Raw genomic sequence first — 15,326 nt, forward strand, 5'->3', positions numbered from 1 at the left:
CCTTTTTTTTTTCTTTTTTTTTTTTTTTTTTTTAATAATATAGTGGACTGTGGGGCCCTGGAAATGCTTCATTGGTGGGAAAGCCCTTTTGTTACTGAAATGTGAAATGTAGGATTTGATACTGGTACACTTTCTTAATGAAGAAGAAAGTAAAATAAATATGCAGATTTAAATTGTTACAAAGGAATAGTCATTATGAGCAGTTAATTTAGCCATTTGGCACACTAGTCTGAGATTAGTAAGGTAATTCGTTGTTTCTTTAAAAAATACTTCAGATGATATTACAGGAGATTTGGGGATTTTTTTTTTTAGTTTCTTTTTTATAAATAGCTTTACTAGCATGTAGTAGTAAATAATATTTACAGTGGCTGCTGAACAGGAGAGCTGGAGAATTTAAGTTGTACACACAAAGCATGAATGTCACTTGGAGGTGCTATAGCGGGTGACAAAATTAAGACAAAAATAAGAATAATTAAGATAACAAGAGCTTTAATTCTATGAAAGTAAGATTTCCAAAGCCTGCCTCCTTCACTTACAGGGTCACTGAGAAACACACCAGCTTACATGCAAAGTGGTCTAATATTTTACAGATAAATTACAATAATTAAAAAGAAACATACTGCTGTTACGTTTCAAACAGTGTTTGTATATCAAAATTATCCACAATTTTAACTTGCTTTCTAGAAATTAAGTAGATTTCAATTTGATGGTATCTTTCTAAGCAATCTGTAGTTCTTCTGAAAAAATTCTTCTGAAAGTCTAATTCTGTATATTAAATACTTGTTAGTAGTGGAGTCTGTGGGAGTTAAAATTATTTTGACCTTCTCCTGGTGGTAGTCCTTTTTTTTTAACTTCCCCTCAAAAAACCCACAACAAATATATGTATTAAGGCCAGAACATAGTGAAACTAAGAGGGTTTTTTTTCCTCTGACATTTAATATTCATTTTTGTCTGTAATAAAATAAAAATGAAATTTTAGAAAATAATGAAATGTTAAGCTCTTATGAAGATACTTATGTTTGAATAGATAGCTGGCATTTAATTTGCTTAACTGGTCTTGGATGGGTTTTGAATGATGTCTGTGTGCTAAACTGTTATACTTTCTTCACTTTTTTTACCTGGGTATCTGTTTGGAGTATTTGGGCTTTGTTTCATCCTCATCCTGTTAAACAGAAAATTTAGCAATATTGATCTAAGCCAAACGTTTGCAAACTGAAGAGAAGCTCTTACCAAAATGTCATGCATGTGTTAGGTGATGATACTGTTTTCCAGTTCATGCTGCACATAAGCTTTTTAGGGAGCAAGTGGAAGAAAAAGTCCTGGCTCTTACAAGAGTCTGCACGCTGATGAGGGCTACTGCTGCCAAGCAGTAGCTGTGAGCTACTCTGAGGCCTTCAGGAATAGCTGACCCCAGGTTTGAGATGTGTGGTGAGAGGTATGTGTGCAGTGAAGGATTGGGGAAGCAGAAGGTGACATGGGAGTGAGTCCTGATTGTGCTAATGAAAGGCGTGAAGGTTCTGTTGCAAAGAGTGCAGAAGAGGGGTGGGATTGCAATCCTGATTTGGGAATTGGTCTGTGTGCATGTCTTGGAAACCGAGGAGCTGCTGTTTATCCTGCAATTGGTATTGCCTGCTACGTTACTATAGTCAGTGTGATCTTTAAGAAAACTAAGTTTGGAAACTCCCAGCCTAAATGATTCTTTCACGTTGAACTACAGCCAATTGTATATTGATTTTTTGAACACTGACCATCTAACATTTTTAATTTTTGTAGATGGGCGGTTTCCTCTGTTATGACACGGCAGAACCAGATTCCAACAGAAGATGGTTCCAGAGTTACATTGGCTCTAATACCTTTATGGGACATGTGTAATCATACTAATGGACTGGTAAGGATTTCTTCAGTATTGCTGAAAGGCTTTAGGGCTTAAGTGTTAAGCCCGTCAACTGCCGTAGAACAGTTTAATAACACTTTTCATTATGCTTCTTAACACAGGAATTTTGTCTTCCCAAGTGACCCTAAAAACCTAATACATGAAAGAAAGATGTCAGTTTCTTAAATGTCTTATGATAGCTTTTCAGGGAGAACTTATTTCATCTAGAGAAAACTTGAGAAGAAATTGGATACTTGCATTGAATTATGTCTCATATACATATAATGTACCTTTAAAAGTTGTCAGTTACATGATACCTTCTTTACAGCCAAGTTTGAATATTCTTCTGACATGGAGTTTTGTTTCTGACAGGCTGAAAAAGACTCAGAATTCTGGATAGATTTGTTCTGAGAATAGGAAAGCAGACAATGATGGAGGTTGCCTTTTGTACCTACCACTAGGGAAAGTGGTTAGAAATTTGCAACTAAGAAATACTGCCTGATCTCCTTACCATGCCCAAAGAGCCTTGTTACAGAGACAGCAACAACAAGAACAAAGCCTAGTTCAACAAAAACAGTACATCTGTTACTACATCAAAGAAACAAAATGCAAAAATACTACTTTAGGGCATATTAAACATTTAAAAGGTGACATATGTATATAGAAAGTCAGACCTGCTGACATTTTGGCTTACGTGAGCTAGTTCAGAGGATTAGGTCTTGATTTCATTAAAGACTAGTTAATGTTGAAGTGAGGAAATGGAAACCCATAAGAGAAGGGACTATCAGTATTATTCAGCCTCATGTGTTTTGTCTCATGTACGTTTCAGAATTCATACCCTCTAATTGTGTTATCCAGTAGATAGTATTATTTATTGTAAGCAGTGAATGTGATCATACTAGTCAAGTAATCTTTTTTTTCTGTGCTAGAGTTGACCAAAGTATTGGGACAGCAGCATGTGTTAGTATTGTTGGTATAAGAAAAGCCTGGTTTAAATTAACAAATTGTAAAGCAAGTTGCTTTTCACTTGACATTTAGCTAATTTATTGTTACTATGACTGTACCAAATACAGCATGGTAGGCTATGCTACAGAGTTGCAAGTGTTTGGGGTTTTTTATTTGTTTATTTTTGCTTATTAAAAGGTGATTACATGTTGTTCTTTAACAATGATTCATGCCTTTCACTATTTGTTATGCAATCTTATAACTTTGATTTAGCAATAAAGCTTGTGTGAGAGTCTCCAATATAAAGAAAACTGCTTAAAATTCAGAAATGTGTATTTTTGTAATATAAGTCTTAGCTGCAAGCATCAGTACTTCCTGTACCCTTTTCCTGCTGGGCATCTCTTTCAGATGCTTTTGCAGAGACTTGTCTGTATTCATTAGACAGCTCTTAATGAATGCCTTCAAAGTTGGGATTAGAGGAAAGAGGAAGAGAATTAAAGTTCTGGGAGGGAAAAAATTAAGTATCCTATATTAAAAGAGCAGCTAGTTATGTTGTTTTAAACATTCAAACTTCTATTTAAATTGATAAAGTAATTTTTATTTTTATTATGCTCTTTAACAATGGGTTTGATATGGAGCCAGCCTCTGGAGCCAAACCTGCTAATGCAGTAGTATATCAGGGTTGGAAACATGTTTTTTTTTTTTACGCTGAAGTGTATCCTAAAGGGCAGGGGGTGGTGTGTGTGTGTGTGTGATTCTGCAATTAAATATTTTGTATGTATATGCAGACTTCACTCATCTGTTTCATATTTCTACAGAAAATAGTTTAAGTGGTTATAGATTTAGGAAGGATAGACAACTGTAATATTGATGATGGGCTAAGAAAAGCTACTGAACCTATTTCTGTTGTGTGTTAGCTTCCTTGTAGAAATAGGGGAAAAAAATGCTAAGATAACTGTAAGCTGCTAAGATAACTGTAAGCTGTCTGTATTGTAGTTTATATTATTGTAGAGTGAGATGAGGGTGGGTTCTGCTCTAATCATAACACATCCCTTTAAAATACATGAAGACAATTGTTCTTCATTGCAGGAAAGTAAGAAACAAAAAATGTCATTGTATGCGCCTCTGTTTAGTCTATTCCAAATGCAGGGTTGAAGTACTTCTTGAGTCAATCAGCTACTCTATATCCCTGTTCTTGCTTTATTCCACAGGGCCCTTTTCTATGAGCTAGATGATAAAATGCTCTTTGGGTTTTAACTGGAGCTAGGTCCATCCAGCTTTTTCTTGCTTCTGACACTATTAATTAGATCAACCTGCCTCTAAGAACTATATCAAAATGGTTGTCTTCATGCATTTCTCATTGTTATTCTTTAGTGAGATTGTATTATGACAGTCAGAGGTTGATTACCAGTTCTGACAGAGCTTTGAATAAGCTATGTTCTGCCTGTTGGGCTGGGTCCATCCTTAATCACTGACCAAGCGGACTATTGCATGCTTTATACACAACTTGAAATTCATGTATCAGTCTGCTTCAGAAATAAAACTGAAGGGATGCAATTTGTCAGTTATCATGTGGGAAGAGAAGTAAACACCCTGTTAATTCTCTTACATGACTGCTATTAAAAGAAAGAGGAAATAGGAGTCTAGCACTCCATTATGCTTTATAGAAAAGCCTTTCAAAATTGCTGCTTTTTTTTTTTTTTTTTTTTTAAGGCAAAAATAAAAAACAATACCAAAAATGAGCAGTACTCTAGGGAAGCATGCTTAAACTGACAGAATTCTCCTAACATACTGGAATTTCCCCAGTCCTTGAAAGCCTCCTGCTCCACAGGCATTTCAAGAGACTGGAATGGACTTTTCACATTCAGAAGTATTTAGCTGAGTTTACACACTAAGAACATTTCAGGACAGGTCAAGTGCTGTCAAGAGCTCCCTTTTTTTGAATGGAAATAACATTTTTTCAGAAGATGACTATATGAACTTGGAAGGTGCATTTGTCATAGCAAAGATAAATCCTCTAGCACTTCTAACCTGTAATTCAGGGTTAGATAACCTCCTAAAGGAGAGACCTTAATAATTGTTCAGTCCGGCATAGTGAACATACAGGAATTTCTGTGTTCAAGTACTACAGCCTGTGTTTTGCAATAGGCCATATTGCATGATTCTCCTGTTCTCTTCTGATCTCAACATACCGCAAACCCATTAACAGAGCTGAAGTGGTGGCATCCGCATGCAGAGCAGGTCTGCGAGCCTCTGCAGGGCCAGGCTGCCCGTGCTTGGGGCTGCTGTTTTGGATTTGCTGCATCAGACACAAGTTCCCCATGCTCACTTTGAAAGCACTGTTTTGGCTGACAAATGCATGCTTGATGATGCAAGCAGCATAAAAGTATTAACGTTTAAACCATCAACCAAGCTTTCAAAATAATCCATGGAGTCCTGTCTTTGGACAAACTGCATCCAAGGTGGGAATAAGGGTATATCACAACTCAGGTGTCAGCTTACAAACAAGTGTGTTTTCATTTAGAAAGGCTGAGAGAGAATCTTTGGCTTCTAGGTTTTTCCTCAGGTCCAGAGCACATTTTTCAGTGTTAGGTCTGTCAGTACTGTGCTCAGAATACCTACCATAAAAGTTGCTTCCTGAGCGTTCAGCAGTTTGTTCCATCCTGTGGCTGCATCAGTGGCTGCATCTTTGGTAATACTACTCAAGAACACACTGTCACTTTAAAAAAGTATTATGTTTTTATGGTAACTTTACTTGTTTGTGTGACTGCTTTACAGTTTTGTAATTTTTTTTAAAGAAGTACAGGTTTGTTAAGGAAGTTTATCCTCTTCCATTGCTACCATCAAAAAAAAAAAATCCATTTAGCATTTTAAGAGTATTACTTAACTTTAGATAAAGGGATTATTTGCAAGTAAATTATAATTCTCTGAAGATTGTATCCCCTAAAGATCCAGTTATCTAATCCTTTTTCATTGAGAGATCAAAAATGTGCTGGCAGTTGAAGGATAAAGCACAGCATATAGAGCTGTCAGTGCCTTGCTCCCTTGGGCCTCATGGGAGTGACTGAAAGCTCCAGAACTTTATAACAAGCTGCTGGCTTTAGCATGGGACTGTCTGTGGTCTATGGAGGGTACTTTCCTCAGAGCCTTCTGTTCACTTCAGGTAAGTTATTTCCTCCATTAGATTTCTTTAATGCAGAGAATTTTTAAAAAGATATTGCTCGGGAAGCGTAAAACAATCACTACCAGCTATATTATATTGTGCAGCAAAAGAAATATATGCAATTGCTGTTGTTAATATCTGTTTCCATTAGGACAACGTTTTGTCAGTGGTGGGAGAGATTAATAGAAAATGCTAAATGTGCTTTCGTTACTCTTTCTATGGATAGATCACTACAGGCTACAATTTAGAAGATGACCGGTGTGAATGTGTAGCGCTTCAGGATTTCAAGGCTGGAGAACAGGTAGCATGAACAGTTATCTACATAAATATTCTTTAATTAAGTTTTGTGGACACTTGGTAACTCCCTACAAAATTTTAATAGCAGAGTGGTGAGGATGAAGCCTTGCTACATTTGAATTTTATGCTGAGCTAATTTTGTGTGAAAATACTACCAAACTAAGTATGTGCATATTTTTCAGGATATTTTCTGTCACTTGGTAGACCCCAACTTTAGGAGAGTTTTGATTCCTCATATTTTAGAGAACTAGTTGAAATGTTTAATCACTGGTAAATGCACATGCACAGACAGTGAGTTTGGTATTTTGGATGAGATTAATAAAAAGCCATAACCAGAGATAAATATATTTTAGATTTGGGGTGTCACTGTCCGCAGTAACAAATTCTAGAGTCTTTCTTAATGTTATTGGTTTATGTTTCTTGTTAGTCTTCATTTAACAAGGGGTTAAATGCAGTATAGTTGCCATTTTGACATTGCCATTGTCATTTTAACCCTTGTCATTCCCAAACTTAGTGAAAATGTGAAAGGACTTCAAAATATACTCCCTCCCTTTCACGCAGGCATGTATGCAGGTACATACCCCTTCATCTTGAAACAGAATGTAGCACCAGAGTCTTGCAAAGACACATGGAATAGTTCAGAATCCAGTATTTTGTTCAGAACTGCTAAGAAACAAAAATTAGTGTTAGAACTAGTGATGCATTGAAGACAGTGGTTCCAGGAGTGTAGGAAGTCTTTGGTAGAAGGGTTCCTGTGCTGTGTCAGCAGCCAGACAAAGCCCTCAAGTGTAGTAGCACTCCATTTTTCCTACTCCTTGTGCAGCTGCAGTCAGCATGGCCAGAAAAACACATGAAACATCCTGAAATGATTTGTATCTCAGTCTCTGAGTTATTACCTTCAGTATATTATTTTGCCAGTCTTACACTTTATATTTTGATTTTCATTTTTCTTGCATATTGTTATCTTCTTTTTTAACAAAGATGTGTCTGAAAAAAATTTTTAAGTATGTCTTTCCAGAGGTGTATTTATCCTCATTGCTATGCTGGGGTTTACAGTGTTTGTGTATTTTTTGTGTTGATCTTAGAATTTGTTATGGTAGTCAAATATTTGCTGTTTTTTCCAATACCAGTATGATGAGTTAAGAGGTCCACAGTTTTTCCAGAAGTGATCCAATTTATAATTTTCCACAGCTGGCAATGGATGTGTCATATAGCTGTTCTGGCTGCTCCCTCTATTTCAATTTTATTTTAGTAATTTCACTTTGTATGCTATTTGTCAGATTTTTTTAAAATATCTGTGCAAACTTTAACTGTTATTGACATTATTAAAGCACTTTAATTATATAATGCTTCAGTCTTTTAATATACTGTGCAGATATTATTTCTTACAGTTGCAGCAGGAAGAGTGTATGATCCCTTCGTTTACTACTAAAAAATGTGAGGCAGCAGAAGTCCGCAGAATCTATCAAACACTGGCCTTCAATAAAAGAGCTTTCTCATTCTGTTTGTTGGCCAGTCTTAGAGTGTAAGAGCATACTGTGTAATCTACACATGATAGTTTAATGTGAGATGTATCACAGTAGTTTCGAAACTTGAGAGGGTTAGCAACTCTCTCCTTAACCGCTGCCTTAACATATCTCGGCATGTAATTTGCTCATTATACAAGCGTGTTACAGTATGTTTCCTATAATTTAATATCACTCTTAAGCATTTAGTGCTTAGAATAAATAATACTAATCTAAAATTGAAAATAAAGCAGTAAAGGACATCATTACTGTTGTTGAGCCCTTAGAACACTGTGCCTTGCTGTGTCAGATAGAGAGGAATGGAAGCTTACAGGTATCCAGAGCATTGCTGTAGCCTAAGGTTAAGAAGAGAGTTCTGTCACTGTTGAAACTTTTTCTGATTGACAATTCTGTTATCAAACAAAAGGCAAAAATATCCTCTTGGTAAAGGAGAAGACAACTGCTACTCTGACCTATTGTCCCATGTACCTCATACAGCCTAGTCCTGAATTAAACACTTTTTGCAGGTTTTATTTAGGGACTTTGTTTTTAATGTGACTTAAAGTAACCTCTGTGCTTTAGATAGAGAGTTCAGAGTATAACACAAAAATAAATACTGGCTGAACACAGATCAGATATCTCTGTATTATATACTGGTATATGCTTGCCTTAAGGTAACATTAAAACAAAGGCAAAGTTGATCCATCACCAGTGTAGGTTGCTCTTTTGGGAGGACATATGGGGGGAAAATGACCCCAGAAACACCATTTCTTTTAATGGGCCCTTTTTGTCTCAGATTTTTTAGCCTTTAAAAAGCATAGGAACTTTGAAAGCTTTTTTCCATATACTGATATTTTATGACAGTGTGAGAAAACAAAGTGCTTGTTTGTTTGTTTGGGGGTTTTTTAAGTATAGAGTAAGAACCTCTTTTCTCCTTTTAAAGTCTCTCAGTTACATGGATATGTTTACATCTAACTTTAAAGTATATTGCTACACTATATACAGCATTTGAATCGATACCAGAAAACAAAGTGGTTTTTTTAATCAAATATACCTTGTACTCAGTAACTCTTTCAGGAAATAACTTTCAAATTATGTCAGTTTTGTGAGCTGATCTTAAGCTTTTTTCCTGTCCCTTCACTTTTCTTTTCATCCTTCTAGATTTACATTTTTTATGGCACTCGGTCAAACGCTGAATTTGTGATCCACAGTGGTTTTTTCTTTGATAATAATTCACATGACAGAGTGAAAATAAAGCTTGGCGTGAGTAAAAGTGACAGGCTGTATGCTATGAAGGCAGAGGTCTTAGCTCGTGCTGGTATCCCAACGTAAGTAAAACACAATGCCATGGCTTTTTAAAAACACTTCAGAAGTATATAGTGTCCAGTAGACCATATATAAAGCTGTTCTATGATAATTTTCTTAGGTGTAATATTTCTCCTGTTTGTATAGCAAATTAAAGTTATTGTAATAATATTAACAGAAGTTCTCTGAGGTATATTATCATCTAATTTAGAACATATATAAGGAAAAAAGCCTTTGCTTTAATAACCATTTGAACAAAAACAGAGCAAGGATTAATTTGAAGCAATCTGTGGTTTTTCTTTCTTTCCTATCCCTTGCAGACATACTATGATGCTCAGTATGTGAACCACAGCATTTTCCTTTAGTCTTTTCAGTCCAGAGGGTACTGTTAGGAGCAGCAGACGTGAAACATTGCATTTTCATGAATTTATTAAGAAAGTCATATAAAACTAATTGTAACTGTAAAAATTATATAGATAATTGTTCTTTTCAGATATAGATTAGGGAAGCTTTTCTTCAGTTTAAACTAGTACTACCAAATTTTTTTAAAGTTACTTTTGTCACAGTGCATTTGTTGTATACTTGAAGGTCTTCTATGTTGAAATATGTTCAAAGGTATGACAATAGAACTTGCATTTACTGTTACTGTTTGTTTCTTTTATTAGTTCTAGTGTTTTTGCTTTGCATGCCACTGAGCCTCCAATCTCTGCCCAGCTTTTGGCTTTCCTTCGAGTGTTTTGTATGAGTGAAGGTAAGATGTTTTATAAAGATAACCTAATTTATGTCTGTTGCGGGGGGACAAGGGGGTGTTTGGGTTTTTTAAATGCAGGAATGTGATAGACATTTATATAAAACATTACCCTAGAAGATCGGAAGCGTTGAGGAATTGAGGTTAAAAAGGCATCTATAAGATAGTGAGAAACCCACTCTTTGGCCATGTTGTCTGAGGGAATATTTCAATTACATAGGCCTTTCTGGAACTCCTAAAGCATGGGGTGATACAACTTCTTTTTTTCTTTTTTCTTTTTTTTTTTTTTAAATCTCCCAGACTGTTGTAAATGAGTGAGCTTTGGAGCTTGATCTTTAGTTCTTAAGTTTAAAAATGGTTCACAGAACAAGATCATGTGAGATTTAGGGGCTTACATGCTAATCATAGCATATTAGCCATCACTGCTAGAATCATTTGGGTATGGAATTGAAATATTCTGTACTGTAAAAGAAATATGGAAGAGACATTTCAAAGTTGAATATTTAAAATATTTTGATAATTCATAATATAAAACCAACATGTATTTGCAAACTGTCTTTGTAGTGTTTCTCTTGGGTTATTTTTTTGGGACATATGTGTACAATTAATAAATATTCACCTAATTCGTGCATGTGAAACTTCTGATTAAATGTTTGTAATAGCTGTTTGCTGGTTAGATGCAGTTTTGGAGGTTATAGATGTGACAGCTTTTCATGACAGTAAGAGAATTCCCTTGCAGTTAGGGATGCTGTGCAGATGATGTGGATTTGAATATGAGTAGGAATACTGAAGTTGTTAACTTTTTTCATGTGCTCTATTTGCTTTCTATAGTAAAAACAACCTACCTTATTTTGTGTCATGCCTTCACTGTAGCCTGTCATCCATCTTTTAGAACTTATTAAGAAATTAGAATAGAATAGTTCAGTTGTAAAGGACCTACAACAATCATCTAGTCCAACTGCCTGATCACTTCAGGGAAGTAAATTCAAGTAAAGGAAATTTTAGGATGCTGATGAGGGGGTGAATTTTGGCTTGGAGAAGAAAATACAGCTAGTGAACATTTTAATTGCGTTTCTCTGACATATGATTGTGCTCAGATTATTCATATGTCATAAATACTGTATAAGAAAACTTTATTGATAAACTATGTGCAAGTGATGTGTGAGGCTTGTGATATCTGCTTTGCAAGAGTGAAATTTGGTAATTAAAAGATTATTGGAATTTGTGTAATGTCAAGGAGCTGTTTAAACATTTTTTGCTCTGTGTGAGGTTGGTTTGATGGATGTCTTTTCTGTCCAACTGTAGGGAGTTTCTGCTACTGAGAAAAATTACCAGAACCATAGGAAAAATAATTCCATTTCTGTTTGCAACCTCTCTGGCCTGTTCCTATTATTATCAGAAGGTTCACTGAAGTATTTAAAGAATTGCTCTCTTTTGTTGATCAAGTATTTTACAAAACATTCTGTCTCACTGTCACAGAGTTATGCTATGTGTGAGAGGCTACAATATATAAAGTATCTTTATTTCTGAGTGAAGGAGAAGGTCCATTTTCTGCTAACTGCAAGACTTCCAGTTGCCTCTTTGAGGAGAAACCTAGAAATAACCAGCATATCTGATAATTCTCATTTGAGGAGAGGTTTGGGGTTTTTTTTCTTAGCGGCTCAAAGCTATACTGCTGAAAGTAAACTGTTCTGCAGTTTGTCAACTGACAAAGTGAATGAGGAGATTGTTTTTTAACAGATTGGTTTTATATTTATTGCAGAAGAGCTGAAGGAACACTTGATAGGCGAGCATGCCATTGACAAAATCTTCACTCTGGGGAACTCTGAGTTTCCCATTAGCTGGGACAATGAAGTTAAACTTTGGACATTCCTAGAAGCCAGAGCATCCCTTCTTTTGAAAACCTATAAAACAACTGTGGAGGTAAAATTATCATTATATGTCATTTAAATGTCTGAAATGCTCTGCGTTATGATTGTAGGAAAAGATATTTTGTCCCCCATCTTGTCTTTACAAACATTAATCTGAATGCTAGTACATAATTAGTTCTGTAGTTTTTAATGCATAGAAACAGATTTGCATTATCTAAGGAAAGTCAAATAAGATTGCAAAAAAGAAGATTTTGTTAATGTAATTTTGTTAATGTATTTTTTCTTTGATTCCCCGAGTAGAGGCTACCTGCTTTTTCTCTGCAAGTAAAATGGGGAATTGGTTTCAACTTGTCTCTTAGTTGCATTCTCCAGACTGTGAAGCGATGTGCTACTATTGCAAGCCTATAGCCTATAAGTGAACCTACATTTTTCATATGTTTGTAAAGTCTCTGGACTTTGCTTGTCATGCAGGCTGATCTATGTGGAGAAATTTTTGTCTTCTTTATGGATTTTTGACAAATTTCACTGGGACTCCATTCAGACCTCCTCATTCATATATGTCCATTTGGCTCAGCCTTCAATGTCACTTATTGTTAACACAGAGAGAAAAGTTGAGGGTTTTGTTTTTTGGGTTTTTTTTAATTGTGTTGGTTGTTACTAACAAACTTGCCTTTTCTTTCCGAACAGGATGATAAATCCTTCTTGGAGACCCATGACCTCACTTCACATGCGATAATGGCTATCAAATTGCGCTTAGGTGAAAAAGAGATCTTGGAGAAAGCAGTGAAGAGTGCAGCTGCTAGCCGAGAGTATTATACCAAACAAATGGCAGATGGAGCTCCACTTCCTAAATACGAAGAGAGCAATATTGCCTTGTTGGAGAACACTGTGGCAGACTCTAGACTCCCTATTGTCTTGAGAAACCTAGAAGATGTGGAAGAGCAAGGGGACTTAAAGATTGATGAAGCAATTGATGCTGAAGTCACAGAGAATGGGTTTGTAAATGGTGAAAACTCTCTATTTAATGGGACCAAATCAGAAAGTGAAAATCTAAATAAAGAGAAAAGCAACAGAGAGACTGAAGATGCCAAAGAATCTTCTTCAGAAAGTACTGATGAGGTTAAAGAATAGTCCTAAAATTTTTCTTTCTTGTGAAATTAAATTAGCTGAAGTTTATGAACAGTGCATTTATGTTGGTGTGTTTCTTTGTTAACGTTTCTCTTTCTGCAGAGAAAAATGTTTTTGCTGCTTTATATAAAAATGAATTTTTAAGTTATTTAAAAGATTTAGCATCCCTTTTCAATTAAGATTGCCATCTTGCTTTCAGGCAAAAACTGGGGAAAGAGGTGCCTTTGGAAGATTTTGCAGCCCTTTGTTGAACCAAATGTATTTTCTTCCTGGGGAAGAATTAAGCTCTTCTATCTGCTGTGCTTTTGTTGTTCTGTCACTCTGACTACCGAAATTAAAAGCTTGCTCTGCCTCCTGCCAAGAAAAGCAGAAGGCAGGACTGACTCGGTATTCAGCATGAAGGTGGGAGAGCAGTACAGCAGAAAGCTGGATAAGAGGATCAGAAACTTGGGAGACTGGAGGAAAACCTGTTTAAAATCAGGTATGCCAGTCCAGAAAAAGGTAAGGTGGCAACCTTATGATTGGTAGTTTTAAATGTTGATGAGAATCCAAACTGTATACACTTAAAGTGATCTCTGAAGATTTCAGTTGACTTTGTCTTTCGTTTACTGTATAAAAATATCTCATCTTTCTTCTTCAGTCAGAGTTAGGCTGCTACAATACAACATTCACCAACTTTTAAAGGCTAACTTTCTTTTTTTAATTTCCAGGCAATACCTTTTAGTTACAAGGTTGGCAGAGCTACTGGAGAGTTTGAAAGCAGATAGGCCAAGCCACAGCTTTAAACTGTACTGTTCAAAGTGAGGTTGCTTCCCAGCTTCTTCAGGTTTTCACAACTAGGTAGAGATTTTTCAAAGCTACACTTTTGACGAAACTATTATTAAACGGAAAATATGATTAATATTCCTGTCTGCTACTCCTTCATTTCCGTGTTGTTGGATGTAACATTGAATGTGACATGTTACCTGATCTTACTCAACTTCATTTTTTGGTTAAGATATTAATTGATGCTGCTTTCTTGAAGGAAATGGCAGGCAGGCTAATGTATTTTTGGCTCAAGTCCAGACCACAGCCAAGTCTGCAGTACACTTTGCTATTTAGATTGTGTCTCCATCTGATGCACATTTCTTGGGATACCTCCACATGTTAAGCAGGTCTACTGTCTCCAGCAGTTTTGGTCACCCTCATACTATATGTTTTAACTTACAGGTGGAAACAGTAGAATCCTATAACAGTGCAATATCTGAGCAAGGGTAATTCCAAGGCTTGACTTTGAAATTACCTGGGTACTGGGAGGAGAGGAGGGCGGAATATTTTTATTTTATGGGTGAATGGAGAGGAGTATACAGTGATTTAATTCTGTTCTTAATGTTAAGGACTTGTCTTTTACCTTTGTATCCTTAAGTTTAAGATAATGCATAGAATGGACAAGCTTGGACATTTGTTTAAAGCTCAACAGATGTTGCAACCTGCTCATCCAAGATCAGTTGCAGTAAAATATCTTATGGCATATTCATAGTTTTATTAGATTTTGCTTCTTTTATACTGCAACTTGGAATATGTGTTTTTGCATAAATATTTGGTGCAATACACATGATAAGTAGTTACTGACTTTCAGGTTGTCATAGCAGTTTTGGTGTTCAGCTAGTATCAGTGTGGGGAAAATAGAAAAAAATAGTTTTTTAAAAAATATTTCACTAAGAATGGCACATTGCCATTGCACCTTGGATATTGCTTCACCACTAACAAGATGCTGGACCAGTATTTTTGTAACTATATGCTGCCTTTGGTAGAATGTTATGAATTGTTGTCTTGACAGTTTAAATGTCATACAAAAGTCATTGCATTTCAGTTTTATTAGGACCAATATTCCATTTCTGTTTCTGCCACTTACATTGCACAACATTGTATTAGATACTGTGATGCAACTCTGAAACTAGCCTTCCCTGAAAATTATAACTGTAACTCGGAATTTAAACGCTTTGGTTCAATCCGATACACTGTATTTTGTTCCAGTATTTGCTAATATCTGTGGCTTAGCAAAGCCTGTGGTCACCACAGGACAGAATGTGTGGGGTTTCTTGAATAAAATATAGTTCTACCATGTCTTCCCTAGTGAGTGTATTATACAAACAAAACCTCTACCTGCTACCAACTGCTGTATCTTTTGGGGTCTGTGGGGAGAGGAATAACTGTTCAGGTGTACAGATGAAGATTAAAGGAGAAATAGCTGGAAGAAAAGAAAAAGAAAAAAAAAAAGAGGAATTCTAGTAAACAGAAATGGAAAGGGGTCTATTAAGCGGAGGGATTCTAGTAAACAGAAAGGGAAAGGGGTCTATTAAGCGCATGGTCAAATTCTTACTCTTCATCTGTTAGTGTTATTTAGAAAAATATGTTGCACACAATAAAAATAGTGAGTAATCTAATTTTGTAATTTGCATTTTTCCTCTATGCATGTAATGGTTTCTCAGAAGCACTAACCTAAAACTTA

General features: G+C 35.8%; 1 protein-coding gene across 1 annotated transcript in view; it reads left to right on the forward strand.

Annotated features, from left to right (window-relative positions):
• Nucleotides 1-14,940, forward strand: part of SETD3 (SET domain containing 3) — a 42,774-nt gene extending 27,834 nt beyond the window's left edge. Inside the window, exons 10-16 of the mRNA XM_026849248.1 lie at nucleotides 1,664-1,717; nucleotides 1,774-1,888; nucleotides 6,208-6,282; nucleotides 8,945-9,111; nucleotides 9,754-9,839; nucleotides 11,599-11,759; nucleotides 12,395-14,940. Of these exons, the coding sequence (XP_026705049.1) occupies nucleotides 1,664-1,717; nucleotides 1,774-1,888; nucleotides 6,208-6,282; nucleotides 8,945-9,111; nucleotides 9,754-9,839; nucleotides 11,599-11,759; nucleotides 12,395-12,838 (1,102 nt within the window). The 3' untranslated portion in view covers nucleotides 12,839-14,940. The remainder of the gene's footprint in view (nucleotides 1-1,663; nucleotides 1,718-1,773; nucleotides 1,889-6,207; nucleotides 6,283-8,944; nucleotides 9,112-9,753; nucleotides 9,840-11,598; nucleotides 11,760-12,394) is intronic.
• Nucleotides 14,941-15,326: the final 386 nt, after the last annotated feature.

The sequence above is a fragment of the Athene cunicularia genome (genome assembly GCF_003259725.1).
Source record: "Athene cunicularia isolate RWA chromosome 5 unlocalized genomic scaffold, athCun1 chr5_part1, whole genome shotgun sequence".
Taxonomy (NCBI): domain Eukaryota; kingdom Metazoa; phylum Chordata; class Aves; order Strigiformes; family Strigidae; genus Athene; species Athene cunicularia.